General features: G+C 39.1%; 1 protein-coding gene across 7 annotated transcripts; it reads left to right on the top strand.

Annotated features, from left to right (window-relative positions):
• Positions 1 to 228: 228 nt before the first annotated feature.
• Positions 229 to 17,586, top strand: LOC108607968 (vascular endothelial growth factor receptor kdr-like). Of its 7 annotated transcripts, none has more exons than XM_017999101.1 (18): positions 229 to 320; positions 8,659 to 8,801; positions 9,932 to 10,431; positions 10,929 to 11,082; positions 11,660 to 11,953; positions 12,297 to 12,448; positions 12,505 to 12,679; positions 12,739 to 13,208; positions 13,493 to 13,519; positions 13,608 to 13,917; positions 13,974 to 14,423; positions 14,485 to 14,964; positions 15,018 to 15,177; positions 15,534 to 15,781; positions 15,847 to 16,369; positions 16,432 to 16,504; positions 16,560 to 16,710; positions 16,991 to 17,388. In XM_017999101.1, the coding sequence occupies exons 2-18, from the start codon at positions 8,741 to 8,743 to the stop codon at positions 17,386 to 17,388; spliced, it is 4,626 nt and encodes a 1,541-aa protein (XP_017854590.1). In that variant the 5' UTR covers positions 229 to 320; positions 8,659 to 8,740. The 7 variants fall into 7 exon arrangements, with proteins under 7 accessions (XP_017854590.1, XP_017854588.1, XP_017854587.1 ...); XM_017999098.1 differs by having other exon boundaries at positions 230 to 320; positions 16,835 to 17,586; XM_017999100.1 differs by having other exon boundaries at positions 230 to 320; positions 15,657 to 15,781; positions 16,835 to 17,388.
• Positions 17,587 to 17,727: the final 141 nt, after the last annotated feature.

Here is a 17,727-nt window from a genome sequence, read left to right as displayed (position 1 = left end):
ATGCTGTTTATTATATAATTCAAATTGTTGGCGCCTTAAATATACTTTACAGTGTGACCATATTGTTTATCGATACTTAGCGGTTAAACGTTTGAGAGTCACTACTAGCGGTGCCCGGTTAGCCGGCATGCAGTAGTTGCCGTCAAACGGTGACCCGCTAACTAGCGATGCTTGTCAAGCGGTTAACCGCAAACATTTTAAAATTTTAATTCGACGCGAACGGACGTGTGCGCGGCAGTCTTACAAAAATTGTTAGTTAAGCCATAAGTGTTATTTAAACTTGCCATAAAGCCAGAGCGCGTATAATATAAAGCGTTAACGTAAGCTTATTGTTTAGTTTATTTTAAAGCTAAAATTAAGAAGCAACAAACACGCGCGTAATTTGCATAAATTATTGACATACAATAATAAATAATACGAAACATAAGCAAAACAAAAAACAACTGTGCAAACTTGACGACAACGCAATTTATTTGTTTAGAGTGAAGTGAAAATTGTAGAAACCGTAAGCATTAAGCAAAAGTGCTACTCGTATTGCATATCGAAGCAAATATAAAAAGTTTATGAGAATTTCCAGTTATCGAAAAGTGCCAATACATTAAAGGTGCTAAAACGAAAAGCGCCAAGCAAGTCAATAAGAATAATATAATATACATCAACCCACACACACACGTATACGTATGTATTAATTTATAATATATGTATATGTTATAGAATATGCGGCATTAAATTGTTAGACAAAGTGCAAATTTATAAAGAGAGTGTGAGAGAGATAGCGAGCGCTTAAAAAGAGCTACAGGTGGTGACAAAAGTAGACAGACAAATATCAAATGAATGCAAACACAATACAAATGCACATAAGGGTGTAGCTGTGTGTGTGTGAATGTATTGATGCCTATCAATGTCGCTTGCATACGTTTTTTATTTTTTTTGGTGCTCTCAGGGTTGCGTAGGCAAGTTTATCAGTGACCTCTCTCTCTGCTGCTGCTGCTGCAGCGCGCTCGCTCACACAGTTTGGAGTGTATTGTTATCAAATATGATATTTCATTGATAAGTATTGTAAAACGTGTGACTGTGTGTGCGTGCGTGTTTTAAAGAGAGCCTACAAAGAGCCGTAAACGGCAACGACATTCGGAGCATTCCAAAGAAACACGGCCACAGGTAAACAGGCCGTGATTCATCGCTGACGTGACTACAAATCGCTGACGTTTGTTTGCTAATGTTGTTGTTAAATATTGCGGTTAATATTGTTGTTAACTGTGTAGAGAGCTGAACTATGACTATCTCTTAATCATCAAGCTGCAGCTCAAGTTCAATATAGAAATTACAATTGTTTTTGGCAACTGCAATTCTTACTGCTTACCTTTTGTTCTTGCTCAAGTTTGTATTTTGGGCAACAACTTTCGAGAACCGGTTTGCATCAAAAGGGAGACAACAACAACAATATGTTAACAGAAAGTTCATTAGCTCATGTTAAAAGAAATACACAGACCAATCCATAAATGACTCAAAACAGCGCATTCGATATAATATTTTATTTGCTGGCATGAATCAAAGGTCTTTCAAATTGGGTCAACTGCTGCAAATTGCACGCTGTGCTTCAATTTGTTTATTAAATGCAGCAGCACTCGAGATCTGTTGCTGTTAATTGTTGCCTGCCAGAAGCATCAATCACTCAGCCATGTGGCAAGCGCCGCTGGGTGCATGCCACACAAATTTACGTACGCGGTCACCAGGAAATGCGCCCACGCACTCGAGCTTAAGTCAAGACAGCTGCAACTTGCCCCCAGTCAAATGCTTTGTTAACTGCTTTGCTTAGCTCGAAAATCAATAGAAACTTCTTGCAACTTAACTCAACAATGCGTCAAATTGTTGCCACTTGCCACTTTCACAATAACAAATCTGGCATTTATTAGCACAACAACATGCAACATTGTGTGGCACGTAGCACAAACTACATTCTTTATTTTGTCTTTTTTTTTTTGACAACTCTGCAGCATTTACCGTTAAGCTCTAGACCAAGTGCAGCAGTTGCAGTTGCCTGTGTGTCCAGCTGTGTTTAGGTTTTTCTTGGCCCATAACTCAACTGAGTTTAAGCCTTGGCTTTCACCTAAGCGCAGCGTCATTCATTATGTTTATTTAGAAGTTGTGCAGCTTTCCTCTTCACAATAAACTTTGCGCAATTTATAACGAGCGTAAGGCACGCAAACAATAAAAATCTTAATCTCATTTGTTGCTGCCTCCCCCACATAGATTTGTTTACTTCCGTTTTGCAGTCATGACTGTATATTTTTTGTTTTGGGTTTGACCCAAATAAGCGCCAAAAATTGTATAAAAAGAAAAATGCAGCTGCATATGGAAATTGTTTAAATGCTTAATGTAATGTTAAAGTTTATTTATTTGCTTGTTTCTCAAGTATTGCTGCATTGATGCCAGGGTCAAGTAATGCACTTAATATAAATTTTAAAAATCTTTAGCTATAAATTTATAATTTGTTTATTGTGTTTGTTAACAAGGCGCACGCAACAAATCAACAAATTTGACAAACGGGCAGGCTGCCAAGTGAATTGTTGTTAATAAAATGTTGTGTGAGTTAAGCAGGTCATTAAACAAATGTGACTAACAATAAACAAGAGTCTTTGCAATTTAATTTTTGCCAATCTAAGCCAAGTGAGCGAAATTTTCCCAGCGTCACTGACTCATAGCAAAAGTTGCTCTAATGTTTAATGTTGTTTTCACTTTTAATTCAACTGAATTGTCTTAACTTTCGTTGTAATTATGTAAAACGTTAGCGCTGTATCTAAGCAAATTGTTAAGATAAGCAACATAAAGTTGCAAAACGCTGATAAACGCTGCTGCCCGCCCGCCCGTGTATCTAACAGATACAGTATCTTAAACGCGCCCGCAGCCCAAAAAAAAAAAGCAGCAGCAACAAAAGGCTCAACGATTATACAGGCGCATATATAATATATATATAAAGTCTATGTAGATGTCGGCCTTTATCTGTTAGCGGCGTTGGCTGCTGTTGCTGCTGTCGCGTTTATTATTCTTGCAAATTTATCAAATCCAAAGTTTGTTTTTCAGCTTGCGCGCTTGCGATTGTTTTTTTGTTTATGCAACTGTCTTGTAGATAAGCAAATCGCTTGTTGTTGTTGTTGTTGTTGTTGTTGGCACAACGTTTGCACTTCAAAAATGCATTAGACTAGTTGCAGCCACCCCCTTTTTTTCACAGCCCGTGGGCAACAGAATCTGATAAATTGCACAAGCAACTCGCTGCTGCTGCTGCTGCTGTCACTGTGGCTGTTGCTGTTGTGTAGGTTGCCAGCGGGAGTTGCACTTGTTAGCCAAATGAAATATGTCAACGTTGTTGGGCCCACGCCCAGTTAGCCCAATTGGCCGTATATCACAATTAATTGAAGTTTGACATTGCTGCTGTTAACTCTTTAAATTCAATGCAACAATTGTTGATTGCGCATGATTAATTAACAACAGCAACATTTAATTTAATTTTCGGCTGGCAGCCAAAGAAAGTCAAACCCAAAAATGTCAACAAAAGTTAACTGGAAAAACTTTGCTAGAAAATTCAATACACTTGCAAAAATTCATATAAATAGCAAATAAATAAAAATGTAAAATTAGCACCGCAATTGTTTATTTATTTTTAAGCCTATGTTAGTCATTTTTTATACACTACATATTTTATTATAAAAGGCTATTCTCAGAAATCTATATTATATTTTAATCTTAATAAGTCATTGAAATTTCACAACAAATTTGCAGTTTTATACACTTTGACATGGAAAATGGGTAACATGTGGTCCGCACAAAGTATATATAAAGTTGATCAGCAAGACAAACTGAGTCGTCTGTCTGTCTGTATATAAAAGTTGGTTGCGCGCAACTTTAATTTGTTTATAATTTATTTTTGAATTTCCTGAGCACTTGAGTAAGTTAAAAATTTATGTTGGACTTGCGCAGCTCTCAGACTTTAAGATATTCGCATAATAAAGCTGCTAGTAAATTTTTGATTTATGCATTTTGCATGCAACTAGACCAAGGTACAAGCAAAACAGTTTAGCCAGCTTATTGTTACAGAAAATTATTGATTTATGTTAGATAACAAAAGTTTAAGCACAAAAGCCTAAGCCAGCTTCAATTGCAGCTCAAAATATAAATCAATTTCTTTAAAGCTTTTGCGCCAGCTTAACTTTCACTACAGTTAAGATAATATCAAAGCAAAATTTTGACGTCTACGGCCAAATAAAAAAAGTAACAAAAACTGCGAGCTATTAAAAAGTTTGTTAAAGAGTGAAAAACTTAGCAGTGTATTTTTAATGAGCATGCACGTTGCTAACTAATTTGCCACGCCCAGCCCAACGCCTACGCCCACATAGCGACAGCAGACTAATGAATTAAATAGTAGAACATTAGGCAAATTTGAGGCGCTTAACTAATTTTTTGGCAGACACGCGAAAGGCGTCAGGCCTACAAACATATATAAACTATATGCATAGCTAACTGTACAATAAATTTGTAGTTTGACCACCCACACGCTGAAATTGCTGATTTAGTTCATTGATATGCTCAACACACAAACAAACAATTGACAATTGCCAACTATGATTTATGCGTTTTATAGTTGAGACACGCCCACGACTTCAGCTGTCAATCTATAAACAAGAAACAAATTCGCTTACAGCCTAAAGCAAAACGCATGCCCCAAATTGCAAAATTGTGTGCACGAAAATATTTAAATATAATTTACAAGCGTGCGCTGTTTATTTTAAATTTTTAATGAGCAACTTGTAGTTGCCTACGCCAAATCTGCTGCAGCTACGTTGAGTGCGCTTCTTCCAAAAATTTTAGTTGCAACATGCAGTGCACACTTTAAATAAAGTGTATGCTCGCCTATTTTGAATTTAACGATTGAATTTAATTTATAAAATATATAATAATGTATTTTATGCAAATGTGCAAACTTTAATGTTGAACAAATTAAAATTAAATTGCCAATTAAATAAATAAAATTTTCAGCGTATTACAACTTCGTTTGGTATTTTGCTTATTTAAACTGATTTGGCGCTGCGCCAGCAATTTAATACATTTTGCAATTAAGTTGTTAGCCGCAATGCAAAAAATGCAAAACACTTGACTTTCGCACTCTATGCTAAGGTCAAAGGTAAATGCAATAGATCTCCAGCTGGCAAAGAAATAAAAGCGATTGCGACACTCAGCAACTGAAATTGCAGCCATAAACACACAGAAAGTGGAAAATTCAATTTGTGCAAAGAAAACAATTTCAACTGTGGCACGTACGCTTGACACACAGCCCAGGTGGGTGGAGTGGGTGGTAGGCAACAAATTAAAACGTGAGCAGCAGCAGCAAGCAAAGCAAAGCAAAGCAAAAATTTGTTGCACATGCAACGCTTTTTGGCTGGAAGCTTGCCCATTTATTGGCCAAATAACGACCGCAACTTTAGTTTGTTGTTTGCCGCAAGCAGTGAGCGTCAAAAGTGTCCAAAGTTTGTGGCCATAAATAAATATATTTAGCAAATTCCAGAGCGTTGATAGAAGCGCAACGAACTGAAATATTTAGACAGGCAGGCGTGAGAGATGGGCGCAGTCAACTAGTTGATACACTTTGTTGCGTATGCAGACAGGCAGCTAAATATATATGTTCGAAAATATATACAAATGTTTAAAAATAACAATTTGCTATATAGAAAAGAAATAAGTAAACTTGAATGGCTATAATCAATTTAGACTAGACCGACCACAATGAAATTTGCAGCTGCTCAAAATAAATTGATGAAAATATTAATTAATTGCGTAAAATAAATTTCAAGTTGTTTATATAAAATTAAATTGAAAGCTTGCACACATATTGATGAGCTGTGAATTAAAATTATGACGCGCATTTAAATGAAATGTAATTAATGGCAGCTTAATTGATTTTAATGCTGCAGACAGCTACAGATAAATACAATTAAAATTAAAAGTTAGAGTAAGAGAAAATCAATAGCAACAATTCGCTAGAATAAATACAAAGCGCTTTGATTGATAGCACACATATTTTCTTTTAGTCTAAGGCGACAAATTTCCAATTAATTTCGATTACTTTCAATTAAAACTAAACTATGGAATGCCAATGGCAAAGCTTTGCCAGCTGTTCCAATATAAATGCAAGCGCTTCGACTATGGGACACGCTCTTTAAACAAATTGTGTGGACGCTTCAGTGGGTCGCGTTTCAATTAATACGCAAATATTGTCATTTCGATGTAAACAGATTTATATGTGAGACAACATTATATAATGTGTGTGGACGTTTGGTAGGCCGCTTTAACTACAGCACAACTGAAGCCAGCGCGTGCACTCGAGCGTAGTCGCTCAACGATGACGTCACTTTGGGCAATAAACAAGCAACATACACACATTTATATATTTACACTACTAAATAAACTTTTGTTTGCGCTGTAATTTATATAAAGAAAAATGATCCAACTGTTGAGTTGAATTGACTCATTGGCTGTAGCTCAAGGTCTAAGCGCTAAGCTCAGCCTGCGTGCTAATTGCATAAAAAACAATTGTGTAGCTGCTCAGCCTGCAGACAGGAATAAGTTGCAAGCAGCAATTAGGCGCAACTGGTCAAGTCAGCAAGGCGCAGATCAGGGGGCAGTCAGCTAAAAATAGCAATCACGACTGCCAATGCAGCGCCCTTGAATAATGCAGCAAAAGTGGGCGTGTCGCTAAGGCAACACAGCCGTGGCAACAACAAAAGACAGCGAACAGCATTGAGGCAGTTCCCCAGTGTCTCAAAGTCCATGCAACATGTTGCCAGACACATTTCAACCCAAACAGCTACTGACTGCAATTGAAAATGAAAATGATACAAGCGGTTTTGGTTTTCTATATATAAGCAAGCAAGTAAATACGCTATAAGTAAAATATGCAAAGGGTATATTAATTAGTGTAGAAAATGCTATAAATTAATTTTCTTTAAATATTTATTTGAATTATTTTAGTGTCATTTTAGCAAGAGATACAAAAGCTGTACGAATTTGGAGAATTTTGTATTATAATTATTATTAAAATATATATTATCATATTACATTCATAATAATTTTATCATATTATATATTTTATTATTATATATTCATATTAAATCTAGTATTAAATACTTAATTAAACAAGCAGCAGCTGCTGGAGCCTTTCGACTCGTACAATATATTTATAATTATTTTAACAACTGAAATTAAATTCCTATGCGAATTACATATCTAAGGCTTAGATAATAATGAATATTTAAGCAGCTGTATTTATTATGTATTGTCTAGTTTTTCGTCTAAGTCGAATAATCCGCTTATCTTGTAATTTAATGCAGTTTCTATCTGCCCAGCTTCAGCTACTGCCAGCTGTCTCAATAAGCAAACATAGACTTAACTTTTTATAGCGCAACTGCACATGCAGTCAAGAGTCTCAGTCTTGCGCTTAATCCGCAATGCAACAGTTAGTGCCTCATCATGCTACGGCTACGTCTACGGCTTTGGCTGGGGCAGTCGATTAGCTTTAACTGCTGGCTGTCAATATTTGCAATGGCCATTTAGCCAGAGAGCAGCATAAGTGCTTTTGCTTTTATGTCCAGCTGAGGTGAGATCACTTTCAATTAGCTGATAGCAGCTAACTGCTTATCAGGCGTAGCTCATGCTTAGTCCTAGCAGGACTACTGCTGACAAAGATGAATGGTGGTAAAGGCAATTAGGCAGTGAAGCCAGTTAGGCTTGCTCCGGTTACGTTTGTAATGACGTCGGACTGTAGTTGAGGGTGTGTGTGTGTGTCAAAGGTTTTATAACCTCAACACACTTGTTGTCAACGCGGCTAATTGCCAAGCTGTAGCTTGGTAGCCAGGATTAGCCCGCATACGTATACTTAATATTTATTTTTATGTGCCTGAGCTGCAAGTGGCACATAAAAATGTTAGCTTATTGTTGTACTAATTTCGACTTGTTTTAATTGTGCATGTCGCGTTGTCATTTAATGCGCCGCATGTGTGCGCAGACCCACGCCCACACCCACGCCCACTCTCTGTCGCGCTTTATAGCTTAATATATATACTATATTTAGTTGCTGACCTGTTGCTGCTGGGCATTCATTTATAACAATTAAATGCCTTGAATTTTTGTGTATGCAACGGATGTGCATGATTAACTGCATTAATCTTTAAATAGCTTTGCCACACTGTGCGTATGCGCAATGTTGCCGTCGGCTTGTTGTCAACGCAGCCATTTGTTGTTGTTGTTTATGCGCATACGTATTAAATTTTTTGATAAATAAAGAAATGATACGAGCTATGGAAATTATTTTCTTTTTTATCAACAGCGAAATGCGACGACAAAATGCGCTTACAAAAAAGCTAAAGAAACATAATTAAGCAACCAAAAGTTGTGACAAGCTATTTTTAGTTTTATCTACAGCTATGTTGCTGCATTTATAATTTACAGCGTATAACAAAATAATAACAAACTATTCCAAGTTGTGATAAGTTGCTGTCCGAGCGACGAGCATTCAGTTGCTTTTGTAAGATTATAGTGCGCACTTGTATAAAATATAGTTTAAGTATTAAATTCGTTTATTAATAAACATAAATTATTTACTTGCAGTGTCTACTTAATATTGAAGCAATGGCAGTTTAAGTTTACAACATTTACGCAGCCCAAGAACAAATAACAAATTACAATAAAAATGCATAAATTGTTATATTTGTGCTTAACTTGGATCTCAATTTGGCAGCTCGCTGTGGCAAGTAAGTAACGGTTTTTATTAATGCAGCAGATATAAGTATATATATATAAAATATTATTTACATGCTGTTGAACATATTTCTGTCGATAAGGCGAGCAACAAAAACAATTTCTGCGAATTGATAACAAGTTTTCTTAAATGTATAAAAGGAAATGCTGCAATTGCATATATATTATATATATATATATATTTTAGTTGAATAATTATGACCATGAATTGTTTTATAGCTCAGTTTCAATTAGCGCGATTTGAATATATAGACGCTGCTATATGAGTATTTATGTATTGAAACTGTCAAACGCACAGACAGCAGCACGCATTTAATTTATAGCCCACACAACCAATCGCCATATCTTCCAATCTACATTATATATGCTATATAGAGAGAGAGAGCGACTGGATGCTTCGTCTGCCTTAAGTGAAACGCTAGACAGCAAACTGAACTTCGTACACTTGATAATAAATATAACAAAAAACAATTATAATTCGGCATAAGCCACAATAAGTTGCTCTCTAACACTCACATTAATGTCACAAATTTATTATTTAGTGCGCTACACATACATATATATTATATATGTATATATACTATTTGTAGATTGTCGTTATCGGCAAGTAAACAAACAATTAACCCCCAGTCTCCATAGCTCCATAGCCTGCTCCAATAACAGCGTCCAACTGGACTGGCAGCAATGCTATCAATGCTTATTTAGTTAAAGGCGCCCATTGGCCACAAGTGCAATTAATTTAAATCCACTTAGCAGCATTACGTTAGCGCCAATGATAAACAATGTGCATAAATTGAACAAAATATGAATGAATTGCTCATAACTTATATTTGAAGTAAACAGTGCGTTTCGAAAACTTTCATTGAGCAGTTGTATTTTATCAATGCCATTTGGTTTTTAAAATTTTATAATTTAATAGTTTCAATAATTTAGCCTTTTATTTTTAGCATATTTTGAAATTCGAATTCGAATTTTAGTTGCAACATTTCGAATTTCTACTGTATGCCGCATTTGCGTCACACACTTCCGTTTTGTATGCGTTTTCCCCCAGGGCATCAAATCTAAATTATGCCTAATTAGGGAATTGCCTATTTATGTAGCTAACAAATTTGTTTGCTTGCAGCGCCAGTGCCTCAAATCGATTTCGAAGATAATGTAAATTGTGGTGGTGAAGATGGACAGCCTCTGATAACGCCTTGCAAGGAGTCGCTGATACTGCAAGTGAATACCAGTTATAGTTTGCAATGTGAAGCACCTGAGCCCATCGTTTGGTGGCATAGCGTCAGTGGTGAGCAGCTGGGAGAAGCCTTCAACAACGTAGCCGATCCGCTGCGTCCGTATGGCATGAAACTCAATATGCGGCTAGTGTCTGTGCACAATGTGGGCGCTTACTACTGCATCAAAGAGGATCAGAAGCCCATTGGCGATGACTGGTCGGAGGCCGGACTGGTGGAGCTGGGCAATGCGGACGAGGCTACGTCCATTTATGTTTATGTTAATGATACCCAAAATCTGCTGGTGAACATCGAGCCCATTATCAGTGCCAAGCAGTTCAGCGAGGTAATCATTCCCTGCAAGCCCGCAATGCCCGATACGGAGGTGCTGCTCTCATTCAATGGCGAGGTAAGTTGCAACTTTAGCTGCTTTGCTCTGCTTCTGCTTCATGTGCACACACGATGACTTTACTATCTTTCTTCTGAACGCGCAGCAAGGTAAAATATATTCGAAAACTGCTCATGAGAGCCATCATAGCTTCTACAATCGTACGGTGCTGTATGATTCGAAAATCGGTTTCATACTTTATATTATCGACAAGACACCCAACGATTGGAAGTGTCAGACAGAGAAAGATGTACAAGCTCTCGATATTATATATGCACGTATGTTTCGAACTGAACTACAAACTATTCAACTTAAGCTGTATATATATATACATATATTCATTACATATAGTAGTTTTATATATTAAGCGTATCACAAGTCCAGCTAGTCGTTCAAAAAGAAAAGCAATGAAAGAAAGAAAGTCTTGTCATTACCCAATTCGCTGCCTTTGCATCCACCACATGCTTTCAAATCCGCTTGACTTGTTAACTAAAAGTGTTTTTCGCGTTGTCCCCTAGACGTTTTCCAGCGAAAGCACACCCTACTCTCCTCAACGTGGCTTTCTTATCAAAATAAACAGCATCACCGATCAGGGTGAATATTATTGTGTGCCGAAATATCCATCGCCGGAGCATGAGGACGAAGAGACATTCTTTGAAGTGCGCTTTATTGGTAACGGTCATATTGATAGTGAGTTTTTGCACCCCAAAGTTTGTGATTTGTGATTTCCGTCCATATGTGTCGTAAATATTTTGCTTTAAACTATATTTTCTTGAAACCAACAACAAAATCTATCTATCAAACAACAATTTGAAGCGGTTTATGGACTCAAAACTATGGCCATGGCTCTACGTAGTATAAATCACATACACACATACACATGCACACACACACACACACATATGTACAGTGAATGTTCGCAAATTAAATGTTTTTGTCGTTTTATTAGATATGCCAATATATTCTATTATAAAAATCTTCTTCAATTGGATAACCTCAAAATCCTTGCTCGAAACTCCAAAATTTACTATTTACTACGATTAGAGCTTCCAATTTTTATTTGCGAGCATTCACTTTGCACATTCTATATATAAATCCAAATCAATTACACTCGCTTCAGTAAAAGACGCCATACGGTACAGTTGAGAACAAAACACAAACAAAGCATACCACTGTATTTAAATGTGAGGTTATGTGTGCTAACATTGTCGAATTTCTACATCCTCTTCCCCCTCTATTTACTAACAAGACAAAAATTTCCCAGCCTTTGGATTGGACAATGCTACAAAGCAATTGGTGCAGGCTGAGCTGACTAACAATCAAATGCACGTTAGGTTCATCCAAAATGATGAATCCAACAATGTTACTAACTTTGCACGTAAACTTGGTGCCGGGCATGTTGATGATCCTCTTGATTATGAAGATCCTATTGATAACACATATGCGTTGTCCACATTGCCGTCGCGTCGTCTTAAGCGTAGCACAGCGAAATTGGCGCCGTGGCTGCCACCCTCACCCTCACCCTCGAGGGGACCAACAGGGCGTAAGTGTTGTGGTTGTTGTTCCCCCAATCAATGTTGCACCCCCGGAAACTTTTACTTTTATGTGTTGCTTGTCTTCTGTCGTTTGTTTTGCTTGGTTTATATTTTATTTTTTACTTTTAAGCTCTAATTTCGTTTGGCTAATGGACTGTTTTAGTTTTTTTAGTTGGTATGTTAACTAAGCTCAAAAGTAATTTACTAATCATAAAGTAGTCAATGTTGTGAAATCCCGTCTTGAACTAATCTACCCATAAACCAAACTAACTGACGCATGTGGCTGTAAAAATGCTTTCATCATTAAATAAATGCGGTATGCAACGTAACTAATATAATTAATTTAAACAGAAGCGAACAATCGCCTCGATAAGCCTGGCATCAATTCCACATCCAAGCATTATGTCTACGAGGGTGAATCCTTTACGCTGAACTGTGAACTCTCCACGCCGCATGGAGTTAACTATAGAATGAAATGGGATCCACCATCAGCTGTTGAACAGGTAAGTCGCTAACTTGAACTAATCGAAACTACTTATATATAAACTATCTTAAACAGAGTCGCATCAACTTTACGGAGGCCAAGTTTGAGCAAGAGTATACTACGCATAAAATAGGTCGCAGCTCACTTACGGTCAAGAATGCCAAATTGACGGACAAAGGCAGCTACAAATGCATTGTCAATGGCGGCTTTGGCGTTACCGAATACTCATCCTATAGAATGCATATCATGAGTAAGTTTAACTGCTACTCAAACAAAAGATCTCCTTACTAATCTCCCTCTTGTTTGCAGAGCGCAACTCCAGCTACTTGAATGTCTGGGAGCCCTCGAACCACTCGCAGGTGCAGGAACATGCCAATCGTAGCATACAAATGACGGCCAACTTTGAAGGCTTTCCCCCAGCCACTTTCAAATGGTACAAGCCCAGCGGCAAGGAAGTCTGGGAGACCGAACCCAACTTTAGCATACTCTCAACGGAGTCCAGCACCACATTGAAGCTGCTTAATGCGCAGCTGGATGACAGCGGCATCTATATACTCAAGGGCACCAATGGCAAGGAGCACAAACAACTCGAATTCAATGTTAGCGTCATGTCGGGACCGGTGCTCAGCATGGGCGATATTTATGTCGTGGCTGGCAGTGAGGCGCATCTCAATTGCTCTGTTAAATCCTATCCCACAGCTGTGGTGACGTTCCTATTCAAACCTTGCAGTCTTCAGCCACGCTGGCCCACATGCGAAAAGGCCTCACAGAACTTTAGCGTAAGTATCCCATAGTTAAAGCACTAACCTATGATGTAGCTAACCAACACTGAAACACACAAACCTGAACACTTTTTGTATTTTATGTAGTCGCTAACCAAATAAGAAAAATTAGACCAGCCTTTAACCATAACAATAACAAGATTGTAAATTCAGTTCAATACTAATTTCTTAGTAAACACAAATCCACTAACGCAACAATTTTTTCTATCGAATTGATATTAATTAAAAATATATATTTTTGTATTTGTTTACGCTGCACTTAATGCGCTACTCGTCTCTAGTCGCCAGACATTCAGGAACTATATCAGGTACTTCATTTGTAGATTTCAGTAGTTAGTCGTTATATTTTGGTTTTTTTTTTTAAATATAAATACTAACAATTATACGCACCTACAGTTCAGAACCAGTTCACGTCCTGGTGCATCGCCCATTGAGTTTATACATGAGGCCATCTTTACGCCCACGGAGCCTGGCATTCTTCTCTGCGTGGCGCAAAATCTTGTCGACGGCAAGCTGCGCACTTCGCAGACCAAGGGGCATGTGCTGCTGGGTGATATAGCGGAGGATATGGCTATATCAGGACTGGATGCAAATCGCAAGATTGCAAATGGCGATGAGGAGAACTTTACTTGTGCAGCCCTGGCTTATCATTATGATGGCAACTTGGATTGGTATCGGAATGGCGAACTGCTCAGCGAGAGCGACAGTGAGTAAAGCTGACTATCGATATCGATATACATTTTGCTTAAATTTCTGTTACAGATATCAAGCTGGAATCTCATCACACAGCGTATTCGTATATGCGCACGCTTAAATTTCTGGCCATTGGCGATGAGGATCGCGCCACCTACGAGTGTCGTGCTCACTATATACATCCGTCGGATAAATACGACAGTCGCGAAATAGATGTCTATGTGCATGACACCAAAGCGCCGCACTGGACTTATACCAATTTGGATGCCAAGTCCAAGCTGGAACGCAATCTAACCGAATCGCTTATACTAGAGTGCAAAGCAGAGGCAGTGCCTCAGGCCAAGGTGCATTGGTATCGTAATGGCGTGCCAATCAGCGAAACGAATCACACGCAGCTGCTGGAGGATCACACCAAACTGCGCATACCGCATTTGTATCCCAATGACGATGGCATCTACAGATGTGTTGTGGAGAATCGCTTGGGCAGCATTGAAAATTCCGTTACTGTGGTTATTGCAAGTAAGCTAGGCATAGCTTAAGCTATATATATTACAAAATAATATTCCAAACTTTATTACAGATCTGCCCAGCATAAGCAAAATATGGATAATGTTTGTGGTTATCTTCTTCTTGCTACTGCTGGCACTTTGTGCTTTCCTTGCCGTGCGTTATCGCCAGGAGCGCAAGCGTCACTTGGCCCTGAAGGCTGCCGGCTTGGCTAACTTTGAGGAAGGCGCTGTGGAGCATATAAATCCAGCGCTCTCACTGGACGAGCAAGCGGAACTGTTGCCCTACGATCGTAATTTTGAATTTCCACGCGATAAACTTAAGCTGGGCAAGCAGCTGGGTGCGGGCGCTTTTGGTGTCGTGCTCAAGGGCGAGGCACAAGGCATACGCAACGATGAGCCCGTGTCCACGGTGGCTGTCAAAATGGTTAAGCGCACTGCAGATGCGGAAGTGGTGCGTGCCTTGGTCTCTGAGCTCAAGATTATGGTGCATTTGGGTCAGCATTTGAATGTGGTCAATCTGCTGGGTGCAGTAACCAAGAATATTGGCAAACGTAAGCTTTACATTTATAGCAAAGGCTTAGTTACTAATTAATTTTATACACAGGTGAATTGATGGTCATTGTGGAATATTGTCGCTTTGGCAATGTACAAAACTTTTTGCTGCGCAATCGCAAGTGTTTCATTAATCAGATTAATCCGCTGACGGATAAAATTGATCCAAGTATTATGACGCAACGCATCTCGGACAACTATGATCTGCATCGGTAAGAAGCTAAACATAGTAGCTAAAGCAAGAGCTGTAGTCAGTGTAACTTATAACTAATTACTCCTTAAGCCTACTGATTACGCTCTTGATATAATCCCAGCTATCGTCTGTAACTAATCTTAACTAAATCTGTTCTTCCTGTCTAATGCTAACCAACTAACACTAACTAACGTCTGCCGTAATGCCAACTAACTAAACTAAAACTAAATCAAACTAAACACACACACACACGTTGCCTTGTGGTTATGCTATATACATATTATGCTCTCTCACCTGCACTGCTCTTAACTTGCTCTATGTGTCCATGTGTCAATGTGCTCCCACCCCTAACAATTAAAACGTGTGTGCAAGCAGTGACTTTGGTGTTGGTATTGGTGTTGGTGGTGGCTTGAAGTATGCTAATGTTGGTTATCCCAACCATCCGTATATCAATCACATGAACTCCGTAAACAACAACTATACGCACACTCATCGCAGAAACTCCGACAATGATCCACGCGCGGGCACACGCGCCGGACGCACTGTAACTGGTGGCAGCACCTATGATCATCAAGTGGACACCTGCGCCACAGAAGCCACAGTGATGACGACAGTGCCAGAGGGTAAGCTTGTCAACAAGCTGCATTCATTTGCTTTATTTAATTCCTTTTTATTTTTTTTTTTTTAGATGATCAGCTCATCATGTCCAACAACTCAGTGCAGCCAGCTTGGCGCTCCAACTACAGAACCGACTCCACAGAGGCCATGTCCGTGACCACCAACGATTTGGTCAGCTGGGCTTTCCAGGTGGCACGCGGCATGGATTATCTATCCTCGAAGAAGGTATTACACGGTGATCTTGCTGCTCGCAATATTTTGCTCTGTGAGGGCAATGTGGTCAAGATCTGTGACTTTGGCCTGGCGCGTTCCATGTACCGCGGCGATAACTACAAAAAGTCTGAAAGCGGCAAGTTGCCCATCAAGTGGTTGGCGCTGGAATCGCTTAGCGATCATGTGTTTAGCACTTATAGCGATGTCTGGTCGTTTGGCATTGTGCTCTGGGAGCTGTTCTCGCTGGCCAAGGTGCCGTATCCAGGCATTGATCCCAATCAGGAACTGTTTAACAAGCTAAACGATGGCTATCGCATGGAGAAGCCGCCATATGCCAATCAAGAAATCTACGAAATTATGCTGGAATGCTGGCGCAAGAGGTAAGTGCTAACAAATTAAATGCCCGACTAGTTGGCTCAGCATTTTGTTATTCACATTGCAGTCCGGATAGCAGACCTTTGTTCAATGTGCTGGAGCGTCGCTTTGCCAACATGCTGGGCGAGGATGTAGCCAACGTAAGTGAAGCAGCAATAATAATTGAAATGCAAATTAATAGCTTGCTTTCTTTAGCACTACTTGGATCTGAATGATCCTTATATGCGCTCCAATACGGAAAATATGAAGAATAATCCGACAGATTATCTGTCGATGATGGGCTCGCCAGATGAATTTGCGCCGCCAGCACCACGTTATGTCAACGGACACATTGTGCCTGATATACGTAAGTATTTTATAGCATTGACGGATTTCGGATGTGGTAACTAACACTCGCACACACACACACACACACACACACATACACTGCACACCTTTTCGCCATCTCACACTAACCGCAACTCATGCAGGTATCGACGAATCATCGGATGATTACCTGCAAATGAATACTGAGAACAGCACCGCCATCTTTTCACCGCGAGCCCCCATACAAAGCAACGAGTTTGCGGATTTACCAGCCATAGAAACGAGCGAAACCTCATTCACCTTCCCAGATAACATTTCAGGTCAACACTCACCCACGCTCGCCAACAATATGGACAACAGCAGCATACATAAGCCGCTGCGCAAAAAGAATGGTATGCCCACTGTCGATGCAGCAGATCAAGCGCCCGAGGAAATACCTATGCTACACAGAGCGTACACAGATAGTCCAGAGCAAGTGCGTCGCTATCCGGCAGCCTCCAGTAAGGCTTATGCAGCGCCGACGCCGTCACCGCGACATCACATTGAGACGGCGCTCAATGGCAGCAACAGCAACGGCGAGAATTATGTAAATGTAAAGCCGCCGCGCAAGAATCTTGTCAATAAATCCGCTGCTGCCGGCAGCGGCACAGATGCCTTCTCCAATCCCAGCTATCAGCCGCTTGCAGTTGTCAACGAGAAAGAGGAGCGAAGGTACTAGCTCATAGTTTAAGCTTAAGTTATGCTACTTAGTGGCGTTTTAATTGTAGACAGCGTAAAGTCTAAGCTAATAGTAATTATAAATGTTGTATGTTAATCTAAGAGACAGCATTTAGCGACTTAATCTTAAATAGAGTTTAAGCATATGTACAACTGAATATGTTTATGTGTATATTTATATTATATATTTATGTCTCACTGTGGAATGTTTTACTCAAAAAATAAATATCTTTAAAAATTTAAATTCAAGCGCTCAAATGATAAAGCCTAAAAAATACTAACTAAATACTAAAAGTAATACTTATAATATTGAGTTCCCAAATATAGTGCTCTAACAACA

Source organism: Drosophila busckii, chromosome 2L (genome assembly GCF_011750605.1).
Source record: "Drosophila busckii strain San Diego stock center, stock number 13000-0081.31 chromosome 2L, ASM1175060v1, whole genome shotgun sequence".
In the NCBI taxonomy this organism is placed as follows: domain Eukaryota; kingdom Metazoa; phylum Arthropoda; class Insecta; order Diptera; family Drosophilidae; genus Drosophila; species Drosophila busckii.
The sequence above is the reverse complement of the archived record's forward strand: the minus strand, read 5'-3'. Positions and strand labels throughout refer to the sequence as shown.

Bases quoted from the DNA above. Each gene is read 5' to 3' on its own strand.
- LOC108607968 (XM_017999098.1), top strand. From the start codon at position 8,741: ATGCATAAATTGTTATATTTGTGCTTAACTTGGATCTCAATTTGGCAG. The intron at 8,802-9,931 runs GTAAGTAACGGT...GTTTGCTTGCAG, and splicing joins TTGGCAGCTCGCTGTGGCAA to CGCCAGTGCCTCAAATCGAT. The intron at 12,449-12,504 runs GTAAGTCGCTAA...TATCTTAAACAG, and splicing joins CACCATCAGCTGTTGAACAG to AGTCGCATCAACTTTACGGA.